The sequence below is a fragment of the Apodemus sylvaticus genome, chromosome 9 (genome assembly GCF_947179515.1).
Source record: "Apodemus sylvaticus chromosome 9, mApoSyl1.1, whole genome shotgun sequence".
Lineage (NCBI taxonomy): Eukaryota > Metazoa > Chordata > Mammalia > Rodentia > Muridae > Apodemus > Apodemus sylvaticus.
The window spans coordinates 22,010,969-22,025,730 of NC_067480.1; the positions used below are offsets into that span (position 1 = coordinate 22,010,969).

Here is a 14,762-nt window from a genome sequence, read left to right on the forward strand (position 1 = left end):
CCTGCAGCAAGCTCTCCTGCTGGAGCAGCAGAGGATCCACCAGTTAAGGAACTACCAGGCATCTATGGAGGCTGCTGGCATCCCCGTGTCATTTGGCAGCCACAGACCTCTGTCTCGGGCACAGTCCTCCCCAGCCTCTGCCACCTTTCCTATGTCGGTACAGGAGCCCCCCACCAAACCAAGGTTTACCACAGGTAACTCACGACCCCTTGCTTGGGGGAGAGGATGGGATGTGGGGGAGAGGGGCTGTGGAGTAAGCCACTAATGAGAGGTTAAGGGAGCAGCCTGCAACTCTCCAAGAGATAAGCAACCAGCACCATGCCGGGCCTGAGAATCACTCAGTCATGGGGGCACAACATGGTCCTGTTAGTCTGGGGCTGGCCAAAAGCTCAGAAAACCACCTTCTCTATCTCCTGAAGAAAGCAGTCCCACCTGTATGCCATGGGGCTTCCCAGCCCTCATTCTTGGTTAGCAGCAATAGCAGCTCAATCTTCTGCATATAGTCTCTTAAACCAAGCCTAGGAGCCAGCATTGCCAGGAGGCTCCGTGGCACTCTGTACAGTGGTTAGTGGAAACTGCTGGAGCAGTGCAGACTCTGAACCCTTCTCCTCTGGCATTGCACTGCCCTGTGGGATGGAAAAGTGTCTCAGTGCCACTTTAGTTTGTTCCTTAAAGGTCTAGGGTGAGCTCAGCAGAGGAGTGTGGACCACAGCTGCAGGGACAGAGACTATCTCCCCAAGATGGCCACACCACCCCTTCCAAGAGTTCCCTGTGGTGGCAAGCAAGGAAGCTAGGATGGGTCTTCGTATTGTTGATTTAACATTTCTTTGTAATGAAATGAAGGAAAGTTACATAAATACAGAATGATCTTATAAAAATATCTTCTTGTAGAACACTGCAACTATAGTCACTGTTCTTTTCTTAGAAGGAAACTTCCTGTTTTAGGGAAAAGTTTCAATAGTAATATCTCGAAATTAAAATTACCTAATCAATCAATCAATCAATCAATAAAATTGTACCTCACAGAACCCACCAAGTGTTCCGACCATGAGCATTTGACCATTGGCTGAAATTAGCATGTCCTTAAAGGACTGCAGCTCAGATAAGGGAAACTCTGTCATGATACCTTGGTGCCAACCTGCATGCAAACAGTGCTCAGTGCTGCTGTAGCTCATAGACACTATGAGAACATCTCTGTGGCTAGTCAGAAGAGACCTTCCTGTTTGTGCAGGCTGGCTCAGTTCTGCAGTTCAAAGCTGTAAGCTGTGTTCATGTACTTGTTCGATTCACGTCTGCATGTGCACCTCATGGAAGAGGTCTGGTTCCCTTTGCATTCTTGTGTCCATCTTGAGTAAGTGGGTACATGCCACCTCTCCCCCAACACCCACGTTGAGCTGCTCTAAATTGGCAAGCCACAAAACTCATTTGGGCTTGGACTACCTGGTACCTTGGACAGTGATCACCTAACTGACCTGCTTACTGCAGAGCCTGGGCAGTCAGTGACCAGGCAGGCAGGCAGGCCTTGAAGGACCAAGACCTGCCATTCCTAGAAGTCAGTGGAGCGCAGAGGCCACTCAGACTTCAGTGCTTTCTCACCTTTCTGTCCATAAGTTGGCGCTGTGGTGTAGCCAGTCTCTCTGAGCTACATTGTTGGCCAATGCTGCGTCTGTCTCTAACTTTTCTTTTATCAAGATCCTGTAGTACCAGCTTGGGGAGGGTGGGTGGGATGAACTTGAACCAAGAACCAATTCTGTTCTGTTCCCTCCTGCTGTCCCACGGGCACCATCTGGCGTTGGGTGGCTCAGCCCTGAGGACTACTCTGACTTCAGCTCTGCTCCATTGTAGGCCTCGTGTATGACACATTAATGTTGAAGCATCAGTGCACCTGTGGGAACACCAACAGCCACCCGGAGCATGCTGGGAGGATCCAGAGCATCTGGTCCCGTCTGCAGGAGACTGGACTCCGTGGCAAGTGTGAGGTATGGGGTCTGTGGGGACAGAGGGACACCTTCCACCTCATTTACCTTGTTTACACCAGGACATGGCCTCCAGCCTGCTGTATTCATGCTCTCCACTGGTCTGTATTCATGTTATAGTAATGGAGATGGTTCAGGAAACATTGCCTATGTATTCTCATCTCCATCCATACTGTCTATGGGCTTTTGAGAAGCCTGTCTTGGTACCTTTTCTGTTGCTGTGGTAGAATATGTGAGGCTTGTACTTTATAAAGCAAAGAAGTCTGTTACCACCTCACAGTTCTAGTAGCTGGAGGGTCATAACCAGGGTACAAACATCTAGTGAGGAAATCCCCTGACTAAGCCACAATATAACATAAGCTTTGCCTCTGCTTCCTTTATGCCAGTGTCTCTGCCCAAGGAGCTCTGTGGAAGACATAGGGTTGTCACTCTGGGCACTGGTACAGTTTCCCCATGTGCCATGCTTGCTCTCAGGAGCGCTGGCATCCCTGCCAGTGAGTCCAGTGTTCACACCAAGCCACAACACAGCTAGCTGGTCACCTAGAAAAAGGCTCTGTCCAAGATCATGGTGGGCCTCTGCTGGTTCTCTCATTCCCAGGCCCTGCGCATTCAGGAGTCCTAAGCTGAGGAGGAAGGAAGAATTTGGGTAGGGCAGGCACAAAGACCGGGTGCTGTGCCTGGGAGCTGTTAGTCTTGGTGAGCCTTTGCTCCCTTCTGTGTGCCATAGGGCTGGCCTCACCTCCCTCCCAGGATTGCCTGCAGTACCTGCCAGGGGAATCAATTGTCTTCTCCTCAACTAGGAAAACCCCTCCCTCTGCTCCTCATGTTGTCCTGCACAGCCGTACAGGTTAAGGCACAAGGAGCCTCAAAGGCTACTAAGTCCCTCAAGGAACAGCACAGTTATTTCTGTCTCCTCTCCGTGAGCCCACCTACTCTCCCTTATGCAGTGGAGTATTCAGAGTTTAGGCTTAGTCCAGGGCTTATATAGCCCCTGTCTCCCTTACCACCCATATTGTACCTCACTTTTGAGAATGTCTCAATATCAGGCCCACAGCCCCCAGAAGGCCCTCTCGGTGGGAGGTGATGAACAGGGGTGAGCTAGGCCACAGGCACCTGCTTTGGAAATGTGTCCAGAATGCTATGCCACTGGGGGGCAGCATTGACCAGTGCACACAAGTCTTGAGAAAATCCTCTCTTCTCTCCTGCTGAGCTGGCCTTGCAGGATGAGCTAGGCATCCTGTGTATCCAGATGTTACCTTGAGGCATCCTTCAGTCTTCAGTGTTTATTAATGTCTTGTCCCCTCCCAGGAAAGTACACTCAGGCAGGGACCGTGAGGCAGAGTCTCAGCCAAGAAAGCAAGTGGAGCCAGGCAGGGGTAAGAGCGCAAATAGATAGAAAGCAGAGGACCACCTCCCTTCAGTCTTAGTGCCATGTGGAGGCGCAAGAGCACAGTAGCCAGCTTTGAGTCCAGTGTTCACCCCACACCAGGCCACAACACAGCTGGTCACAGAGCTGTGCAGCACAGACTACAGTGGGTCACCATGCACAAAGGGTCCCACAAAGAGCTAGTGTTAAGGGTGTAGTGGAGCAGTGGCTTGAGGGCCCTTGAGAATGAGCCCAGGCAGCTCCCTCACCTTGGATGCTTCCTGCTATTTTAAGGCCAGACCCTGGTTTCAGAAAACAAAGTAATAACTTATTGAAAATCATTTGTGTGAGACTGGAAAGATGGCTTAGCTGTTAAGACTGCTCTTCAAAGGGCCTGGCTTTAATTCCTAGAACCCACACGGTGGGTCACAACCATCTGTATAGCTACACTGTACTCATATACATAAAATAAATAAATCTTTTAAAAAAATCATTTGTGTGACAATAAAGGGTGTTGTGTTGAGAAGCAGAATTACCTTTTTAAATGTTTTTCAAAGCTATGATTAAAATGTACATCTACAATATTTTGAAATATGATGTTATGTGCTGTTTTGTTTTCCACTTTTCAAAAAGCCAATAATCATGCACCCATCCCCATATTCAAGTTGCATTCCCTCTGAGGCAGTGGCCTTGTCAAGGTAGAGATTGAGCTGGCACAGAGATGTGTTGTCCCCTTGTATCCCACAGTGCATCCGCGGACGCAAGGCCACATTGGAAGAGCTGCAGACGGTGCACTCGGAGGCCCACACACTTCTCTACGGCACAAATCCTCTCAACAGACAGAAACTGGACAGTAAGAAACTTCTAGGTACTCGAGACCTTACATCCCATCCAGGTTTGATCTCCTGCAAATGATGTTTCCAGCCCTTGGCTCCTGCAGCTGGCCAGGACAGGAAGGTTGGCTCTTACTAAGGCCATGGCTGCAGAGAAGCCTAGAGCCAGTCAGCTCTAGAAGCTATTCAGGAATGCTTGAGACCAGGGCTACCCAGCCCTTGCCCTATTTGCAGTTCCTTTCTAAGGCTTCTGAGAGGAGGCTTGGAGAGTCCCAGGCCTGGCCACACAGAGGCCATTGTTACAGACTAGGCAGCTCTGGCTTTCCCCAGTCAGTCAGCACTCTATGGGCAGGTGCTGGCTAGCACAGACTCCTCCTGCATCACAGCGGGAACTTTATCTAATAAAAGTAGACCTTGACAAACTGGGGCCCTATGTAATCCCAGAGGGCACCCTGCATCACCCACCGGGCTTACCCCACAGACCCCAAGCACTCAGAAACAGTGACTTCTGCAGTTATCCGGAACTACAGACAGTAGACACAGAGACAGAGCGAGAGCTGCTGGTCTCTTCCTTGGGACTCTGTGCTCGCCTTCACCCTCAATCAGGAAACAGGGGACCCCTCTGCAGGCGCTCAGCCAGCCCAAAGAACACTGCCAGTGAGGGCTCCCAGCAAACTGTCCTCCAAACTCTAGATGCTGTGCTCACACAGAGCCCTTCTGTTATACCTGGTCTAGCGGTAGTACCAAGGAGTGGGTGGGGATGGTACTACTGTGGCTAGAGTTTCAGGGTGCCTCTTACCAGATTACATGGATCCCAGGAATTGGAGCGTGGCAGGCAGCACTGGGAAAGTCTTAAGAGCAATAGTACGGCATGGCCCAGGACACTCCGCAGAGAACTAGGGTACACTCTGCTCCCCTCCTGTCACTGCCACCCAGCTAGGCTGCCGTGTAAACAGGAGGGTCAGGCTATTTTCAGCCTAGGAGTTCCACTCCTTATCGTTCTTTCTCATCCACTGGGGAACACTGCCAGCCTGGATGAGATGAAGCCAGAAGCTGTTCAGCAGCCAGAGGACAGCCCTGTGGCCCTGTGGGAAACAGTCAGAGTAGCCTGGGATGTGTGGTCCAGCTGCTGTCAGCTACTGACCCAGGCTGGATACAAGGCCATCGTGGGTCCTTCTGGGACTTTCCCTCTTTAGGCCAGGCCTTTTGTTTGCCCTCTACAGCCTACTGTCTTACACATGGACCCCTTGACTATAGCATACTCTCCAGACAGAAGAGGTATCCCAGAGTGAGGCAGAAGCTTTGCCCAAGATGGGGCTTCTTCAGTTAGAGTTGACAAACAGGTTCCACCTCACAGAAGCAGGACAGCACCAGCTAGACAAGTGCCTCCTAGACACATGCCATTCTTCAGCCATCCCTTCCTCAACCCACCAAAGTTACCAATGACAATTTTCTAAATTTTAAACTAGTTTCAAACCTGAACATGCATTGTACCCTGTGGAACAGAAGTGTCTGTGCAAGGCTTAAGGCGTGATCACTCAGTGCCCACCAGTCACATGAGCACTACTCCTCAGCTTATGGCCAGCACTACTTTTCTGAGGCCCATTCCCGCCTGGGCTTCTTTCGTTTTTTAGAATACTTTCCCCATGCCCTACATGCTGTACTCATCCCTGCATCCCAGCTCTGTGACAGACTGTTGCTACACCTGTGTCATTGGGTGCTACTGATACCCAGACGTTCCCTCTGTCCTTTTCCTTCCTGCTAAGCTTTGCACATTGACACTGCAGAAAGTACCTAGTCCATCACCACCTAACCCTCAAGACCCATGTTTAAGTTCCTACAGTGTCCTCACCACAGACTACACAGATGTCTTTGACTTGAAACATTGTAATAGCAGTTATCCCAAGTTCTCTTACCATAGCCCTAATTAGATGTTTAAATACTGCTGTGCTTTTCTTTCCTTTTTCAATCCACACATTTCTCTGCCATGTACAAAGACCCTTTGTAGTTCTTCACTGCTGAGCCATTCCACATGGGACTGGAGTGAATGGCAGGTGTGGTGGGCCAGATCCCAGCCCTAGAAACAAGGAGGGGCCTAACAGCAGTGCTGGAGAGGAGAGCCTGCCCTGGGCGACTCCAGAGCAGGCAAAGCAGACGCAAGTCTGCATCCCACAGAGGGTGGGCTATGGAAGGCAGGTCCGTGGCTCTCCTGCTTCATGCACACCCTGAGCTGTCAGCCCTCCATCCGTGGTGAGTAGATAAGGCTAGACTTCAGGCGTGTTGTGCAGCCTGATGGAAACGGTCGTGACTCCAAACCACCAACAGCAGAGCAAGGCTGTGGCCTAAGGCGGCGTGAAAGATGATCATTCCAGAGCAGGGACCCCTAGGTAAAGCTGATGACAGCCGCCCAAGCTCACCATGTCCTGAGCATGATGCCCCGCCTCCTACTCAAGTGTGCTTTTCTGCTTAATATATGATGAAGTATATATTTTCCTTTTTTGCTGTCTGGATTACAAGTATGACATTATTCCAGTGGTTGACATGTATAACACACACAGTGTTGGCTATAATGTCAAAGCCCTGGCTGCCACATAACCTGTGTGCATTCCTGAGGAAATCCCCATGTCTGGGCAGAGCTCTCCGTCCCATATGGCCAGCTCCTCTTACCCAGGGAGTCCCCTCTGCTGCAAGAACCTATGTACACAAAATTTAAAACATTTTTATTTGTTGCCTACTTGTCGCTGAAGAAAAGATGCATTTAATGTTCTTGTTCTGCTTCCCATGTTTATATATGCAAATAAGGACCAAGCCCTGGACCCAGGCTGTGGGTGTTTGTCCTTTTAAGGCAGAATGGCAGGGGTAGTAAGAAGCTGACCCAGGTGGGAACCGAGAGTCCTAGCCTTCAAGAAACAACAGGAAGTGGAAGACAACACAGTGTTGTTGCTTCAGTGTGAATTTGAGGACTCATAGTAGCAGGAAATATGCAGTTATGTCCTTGCTCCTGCACTGTCCATGATGGCTCAGTGCATTTAGGTGCAGGCCAGGAATGGGCGAGCTTACTCCAGTGCATGCTTGGAACGCCAGGCAGATATGTAGACACGACCTGCCTCCCCTGTGCCCCAGCTCTGCCAGCCCTCTACAGAAGAGGTTCTGTTCTGTAATAGGAACACTGTCAGGTACAAACAAGTTCCCTACTCACAAGATCTATGGGCAGCATGGTGTCTGAACCAACCGTGCAAGCCATGCCAGCTCCTCAGGGGCCCGCTTCCACCTGCTGTGGCTGCCTGATCATAAAAAGGCTGCTTCCTCTCAGGCTCTGGCTGAGCCACTCTCCTTGCCCCTGCTCCCTGGTGGTAGAGCCTTACCGCAGAGCCCGTGGGACTCTAAGAACCAGTTCTAGGGTTCACTGCATGCTCTATGGACTGGGTCCTCACAGAGCCAGTGCTACCCTCATCTTCTGACCCTGTCCTTCTCCCCACAGGCTCACTTACCTCCGTGTTTGTCAGGCTTCCTTGTGGTGGTGTTGGGGTAAGCATTTTTTTAATGTGTAAATAATGTCCTGTTTGTTCTCAGGACCCCAGTGGTCACAGAAATCATTGCCTTGCTCTCTGTGGGTAATGGCTGCCAGGTGTTTTCCATAAACAGTACCATGGGGTAGGCGGGGCCATCTGGGGCTTCAAAGGAACTGAGAGTTGAGAACATTTTTTTTTCACCAAACTCAGGCACCTTTCTTTGGGAAAGGTTGTCTACCAGTGCATCTTACTAGGCCACAGCTCTTGTGCACCTCATGTGTATGCTGCCTTGTGGCCTGCATCCCCAGCAGCACTGCATGCCTGTCCATACAGGCCCCAGAGGCTTCTTAGGGAATTATGGGCTTTTCCTGCCATTCTCTAGTTTGTACTCCAGTTTTCTGTGCAGTGATCAGAGCATCCATGGGTCAGGTGACATTTGTAAGACATTCTCTGTTTTGTGGTGGCCTTGCATTTCTATAACCAGGTAATACAAGTTGCTAGTCATTTGGAGAACAGACTGAGACACACAAATGGCAAAGAAGTAGGCAGCAGTCAAGGTATCCACTCCACCTGTGTAGACAGCCTTAGCTTCTGCTGCCAAACCGGCCTCAGGAGGCAGAGGTATTGCCGTACTCTCTTATCTGGGATAAGAGAGTGGGCCCAAGCCTCCTGTCTGATCTTCTGACCTTCAGGTCACAATAGCACCTCTATGTGTTGGGCCAGCACATGGCCAAACTTGTCCTAGCAAAACCTGTGCTGTGTTTGATCACAGATTGTGGGGTGAGGCTGAGGTCTGGATTCTGTTATAGAAATGAAACAAAATTGTTTTCTTCCTGAGTCTTTATAGAAATCGCTGCTTTGAAAATTGTCCCATCAGAAAGAGAATCGATGGCGTCTATTCATACCACCACCAAGCTCTCCTGGAGTTATTTTGTTTTGTATTGTAAATAGGCTGCAATCTCTTAATTCAGGGCAAATTTTTGGCCCAACTTGAAAAGATTAGGATTTGCACTGCCCTGCAGCCAGAGGGTCCTGTGCAAGGCAGCATTTATAATTTGCAAATGAAAACTAAATGTAAGCTCAGACCTAGGGGTCGAACCAAGGCAGACTCCTGCGCAACTAACCCCAGATCTGAGGTCCAGCTGGCATGCCAAATGAGTGCAGACACACTGAACAGATGTGAGGGGAGCCCATGGGGCCCAGCCTACAGAAGGGAGTTAGGATCTTCAGGTCTTTTGGTTAGGCCCAGAGGCAGCAAGGGGACCTAGAAGCTCCGGCTTAGTGGACTCTTTGGGTCTCTGCTACAGGCATGGACTCAGTTTCCCCCTAGGGTTTCCAGGGCCAGCCTGCCCACCCATGCACTGAGGTGTCAGAAGGAGCAGTAGAGATGCTGTGGGAGAATTGATAAATTTAATAAAACCAGGGTCAGGCTGCAGAGGTGGCTCCCCTGTTTAAAGGCTAGGCTCACAACCAACAATGTAAGAGTTCTGTTCCCAGCATCCACGGCTCTCTCTCCAGCCACCAAAAAAATAAAAAGAAACAATAAAACAAAGCCAGGCTTTTTCATCACACTCAGGAAGGAAATGATCACTGAGCTTAAATCCTCCAGCCTGGCCTGGACACTGCTGCCCCCTGGGGGTCACAAGGCAGCTGGTAAAGTGTCTGCTGCACTGTCTGTCACCTTTGATATTATAATGAGCCAATAGTAAAGTGTGATTCTCCAGCTGTCTGCTGAGGACTATGAGCCCAGGGTCTCAGCTTTGCATAGTGATGTCTCAGCAGGCTTTCCTCTGACATTTGGGAGGTGTTTAAAGAACAGAGCCCATGCTAGGTACCCACTTCGCAATGTCTTCACACATATAAAAGAACTTCAAATCATCTATCTCTAAGAGTGAAGCTTGTTGAAAAACTGGAAAGAGTTCTCCTCCTTACAGATGATCAGTATCTGTCAGTTAGCAGACGGTGCTGGAGATGGAGAGGATTCCCAGAACACACACACACACACAAATGTGGTTTTAAAAAATTGTAATGTGTTCTCCTTTCCCCAAGCCAGTAAGTAGAGAAATGGTTGGCTTTCTGTTTTGAATGGAAGCTGACAGACCACCTTTCTATCACCTGGGACAGACCTGATAGTTGTTTTTTCATCTCGTGTCCTGGTCTAATAACTACTCTCAGTTCTTGGTAGGCTTGCAGTTAAAAACCTACATGTACTAGAGCCACTCAGGAATAGTGCCTGTTCCTTTCATTTTCTGGTCGTTAGCTTACTCTTAGCTCCAGTTCCATTTTACAGAGTACGGGAGTCAGTAGACTAGGATGCTCTGTCAGCACAGGTCTAGTAGAGCAAGTTGAAAGGAAAGGGGTATTATAGATGGCTCCGACATGGTATTTCTGGTCACTTGCTTGTATTTCTGTGAATACTGTTCATATCTCAAAAAGAAATGTATGATAGCTCACTGGAGGAGTGTTTTCTCTGCAGGTGGATAGCGACACCATATGGAATGAGGTACACTCGTCTGGGGCAGCCCGCCTGGCTGTGGGCTGTGTGGTGGAGCTGGTCTTCAAGGTGGCCGCAGGAGAGCTAAAGGTCAGTCAGCACAGTGGAGCTGGGCCCACAAGGAAGGTCTGTTCCACTGCCCTTTGCCCTCTGATGAGGAGCTGGGAAGGATCAGTGAGAGGAGGCCCCTGTCCAGGATGATGTGGACATGTCCTTGCTGGAAAAAAAATTTATCGTTCACGTTCCAAGTTAGATCTGTGGAGCCCTTTACCCTTACCAGTTGCTGAGGAGCCAGGCAAGTTTTTGTTCACATAGCCCAGCTCCTCAGTATCAGCAGTATTGAAATGAAAATGAGACATTTTCGGAATATTTATTCTAAAATAACAACAGCACCTAACATAGTGGATGGCTGCTGGATGTAAAGTATGAGCAATGGGGAGTAGGCTATGCAACCGTGCCATCCTGTGCCAGCAGAGGTAGAGTTGAGTACTGTGTGAGCATACGTGACATGGACCCAGCAGCCCCTATATGAGCATTCTTTGTTTTTAGAGGATGAGAAAACAAGTTCTCACATAGCCAAGCTGGCCTCCAGCTCGCGCTCCTGACCTCTCTGCTGGGTTAGAGCACTCACCACCATGCCCAGCTTTCTGTAATCTGTGTCCTTGTCTGCTGTACGGCTGCCTGTGAGCATCAGGCAGCAAGACTGTCCCGCATGCTAGCCCACACCTGCCCCAATGGCAGCCCTGACCCATAGGCACTTGAAAACAGAACCGAAGGACTACTGTCTGTCCTCAAGACAGATGCCTTAAAAATAGAGCCAGACTTCCTGCAAGACAAGGCTCAGCTAATCCTATTCCCCATCCATGTCATGGAACCAGCAGTAATGGAAACCACATCCTTCTCTGAATTCTGAATCTAGTGACTTTCTTGTGGATGAGAAATGTCTTTCCTCACTATTTCCCACTGTCTGCTATCATCTGCAGAATGGCTTTGCTGTGGTTCGTCCCCCAGGACACCATGCCGAGGAGAGCACACCCATGTAAGTGGGCAAGCAGGTTATAAGCATGGGTAACGGGGCTGGGTGAGCATCTGGGGCCTGGGGAGAAACTGAGTAGCCTTGTGCACATCACCCAGGGTGTATCGCTTTGTCTCCTCTGCCCACAGCCAAGGTAGACATGTGATTTTAGGCCATGCAGCTGGACGAGGAGGATGGGCACTGCTACCTGTTAGCTTCCCTGTTGGGTATAACAAAGAGGTGGTTCAAGCCACAGAAATGAGAATGACACCAGGGAGGCAGTACCAGAGATGTGCGTGGAGATGGTTCTGGTCTCTAGCCCACAGGAACAGTACCACTCACATTTTTGATGGGTTTTACCACCTTTTTAACCTAAGCAAGATAATTGTTCACAGGCTGACCCAATTAGATAATCCCAAATAGATATTTCCTAGATAATTCTAGATCCTGTCAAGTTAACCAGTATTAACCACTAGCAATGTTTGTATACGTCTTCAGTGTGTGTGTGCATCTATCTGATATATGTATATGTGTCTGTGACTATTTACTCTGTTTGCATGTGTGTTTATATATACCTATATGTTGTGTCAGTAGGTTAGTGTCAAGGTATATACACTTAAAAGTGTGCCAGTTGTGTATATCTGGGTTGTCTGTAGTGGGAGATGTCTTCTGTGGTGGGTAGATATCTTCTGTGGTGTGTGTGCTTATACATCGGTGTGTCCTGTGTGTCTGTGGAGGGTAGTACGTGTGTCTGATGGGTGGATCTTATGTGGCACATGTGCTTCTGTGCCTGTGAGTCTATGGCATATGTGTATTTAGTGTGGCTTTGTGTGCCTATGATCTGTCTGTTGGTCCGTCACCAGCATCACTTACGGTCCCCAGAAGAACCAGATGGCTTTCACCTGAACCCTCATAGGGACTCTAGATAATGCTCTGCTCTGTATGGTGTAACAGTAACTAGGTGTCTCTTCTACAGGGGTTTCTGCTACTTTAACTCCGTGGCAGTTGCAGCCAAACTTCTCCAGCAGAGGCTGAATGTGAGCAAGATCCTCATTGTAGACTGGGTGAGTGGACGGCTCCCTAGCCCACTCTGGGAAGAGCATGCCCACTGTCTCCCCAGGGGACGGCCTGGGTGAGCATTGGGCATTGACCTCTGTTGATACTTGGAATTTGTGAACTGAACTCTCTGGAAAGTCTCATGAACTCTCTGGAAAGTCTCAGAGATCAGAGAAGTAAAGCCTGTATCCATTAGAAGTTGGTTTCAAGACTTGGGCCAGCTGATCCTAACCTCCTGGGCTCTGACCTGCCCATAGTGAATGGTCAGGAAACTGTGGGACTGAAGGTCATGTTCAGCCTATGTATGCTCTGATCTGGGGTCATGGACCTGGACTGCCCACTTGTGCTAGCTGAAACTCACTCCACACATGACTAAGCCTCCCTCTTCCTGAATGAACGTGACTTCTTACAACCCCACTGTGGAGTGGCTGATTATTCTCTGAGAGTTAAGCTAAATTCACTGTTCCATTAGTACACAGGTGTCAGATGTACCTGTCAGCACTCCTTAGTCACAGTGCCTAAGTGCCACAAGCTCCAAACACCAGGAAAAGAGGCAGCCTGGGCTTCTGCCATGCCTGGATCACCCTGGTCCTGGCTGAGAGAATTGGTCTCCAGGGCATGCATGTTGGGTGGCCCTGTTCTGAAGAATTGTATGTAGGTGAAAAGCTGTAAGAAACCAGTGGTTCTAATACACCTGTACACAGAAACTCTTTAGTACTGATGTCTCATACTTTATATTAAGCCCACATCAGCTTGGGATAGCATTTGGATTTTAAGCCCTTCTCAGTTTCAAAAAGAACCAACAAAATATAAACCAGAAAAACAAGTCAGCTTGGATCTGGAACAGGGCCTGAGCAAGGCAGGGAAGGCAGTGTAGTTTTCTACATGGCAGTGAGCCTGTCCCCTCCTACATCCTGGCCCTTCCTTGGGGAATAAGCAGAGAAGTGGGAAAAATTGCAAACGTGCCATGCAGTTGGTGGCAACATAGACATGACAGTTATGTTCTGGGAACAACTAAATCAGCAGGTGACCCACGTGGACAGTCTTGTCTTGCCAGGGCTGCAGGACATACTCCCCAGGGCCATGCTTTATATTAAAATGCATGATCGTAACATACATAGATACTGCTATGATTCATTTATGATACCCATCCACTCACTATAGGGTTTTATCCATGATTCCTCCTCCCAGCATCGTATGAAGGGCTTTTGTGTTTGTGTGAGTGGCCAGCCATCCATCCACATCCTTCCTACACTGAACACAGATCACCCTGAAGAAAAGAAAGTTTTCCTCATCTTCTCTTCCTGTCTTCTTCTCTCCCTCCCTACTTCCCTCCCTCCCTCCCTGTCTCTGTCTGTCTGTCTGTCTGTCTCTCTCTCTCTCTCTCTCTCTCTCTCTCACACACACACACACACACACACACACACACACACACGCACACACATACAGTGCTATGCAGCACAAGGCCACCTAGCCTGCCCCATGGCCTACAGCAGTGGCCACCTGCCAGGCAGAAGCCAAAGCCACCTCTTGATAAATGGGCATCAAGTCTTAAAAAAAAAACAAAAAACAGCAAAACAGCTGTTCCTTTTCATTTCAGGGTGGGGGTCACTCTTGACCACCTAGGTTCAACTGCCACATATCCTATGTCAGTGGTTCTCAATCTTCCTAATGCTACAGCTCTTTAATGCAGTTCTTATGTTGTGGTGACCCCGCAATCATAAAATTATTTTCGTCACTCCTTCATAATTGCAATTTTGCTACTGTTATGAATCATAATATAAATATCTGATATGTGGCATCTCTGATATGCAACCCCAAAGGGGCAACCCACAGGTTGAGAATGCTGCCCTTTGTGATGTGCCTGTAAGTAGCCAACCCACAATTAGTGATTATCCTTAGGAAATGGCTCACTTACCACAAATAAGGCAGGGAGGTAAGATTATTCAAATGACTGTATTTGAAATAGCAGCCTCAGCTCAGCTAGAAGCCTAATCTGCATCCCTTTCACTGAAGTTAGAACTGAACTGCAGTGCTCAGAGTTACTCAGATTCTTGTTTCAACATCTCTGTAATGCTGCATGTACCCCCTGGCACCTGACCATAAGGTGTAAGCCTGGCCAAAGATTCCAGGGTATTCACCTAGTAGGAGCTGCTACTCCAAAGTACAGGGCACAGATGGATGGTAAGGGCCATACTCAAGGCCTGATCCTCCCTGACCGGTTCTCATTCTCTCAGGATGTGCACCATGGGAATGGGACCCAGCAGGCCTTCTACAACGACCCCAATGTTCTCTACATGTCCCTGCACCGATATGATGATGGGAACTTCTTTCCAGGAAGTGGAGCACCAGATGAGGTATGTGGAGTGTGATACTTTGTATCAGGAGGGGGCAGGGCATCTTGGAGCCAGATACCACAGCTACCAGGAGAGCCAGGCTGGTGCAGGCCCTACATCTGCCACAGAAGTAGCATTTCACACTTGTTATAGCTCAGCTGCCCTGCTAGAAAA

At 49.1% G+C, this 14,762-nt stretch overlaps 1 protein-coding gene across 8 annotated transcripts in view; it reads left to right on the forward strand.

Annotated features, from left to right (window-relative positions):
* Hdac4 (histone deacetylase 4) overlaps positions 1 to 14,762 on the forward strand; it is a 246,455-nt gene that overhangs the window by 202,686 nt on the left and 29,007 nt on the right. For 6 of the 8 annotated variants that reach the window (XM_052192276.1, XM_052192275.1, XM_052192278.1 and 3 more), the window contains 8 exons: positions 8 to 194; positions 1,846 to 1,979; positions 4,090 to 4,210; positions 7,657 to 7,703; positions 10,164 to 10,271; positions 11,165 to 11,220; positions 12,173 to 12,260; positions 14,490 to 14,609. In XM_052192276.1, coding sequence (XP_052048236.1) covers positions 8 to 194; positions 1,846 to 1,979; positions 4,090 to 4,210; positions 7,657 to 7,703; positions 10,164 to 10,271; positions 11,165 to 11,220; positions 12,173 to 12,260; positions 14,490 to 14,609 — 861 coding nt within the window. The remainder of the gene's footprint in view (positions 1 to 7; positions 195 to 1,845; positions 1,980 to 4,089; positions 4,211 to 7,656; positions 7,704 to 10,163; positions 10,272 to 11,164; positions 11,221 to 12,172; positions 12,261 to 14,489; positions 14,610 to 14,762) is intronic. The other 2 variants (XM_052192279.1, XM_052192280.1) reach the window with 1 other exon arrangement.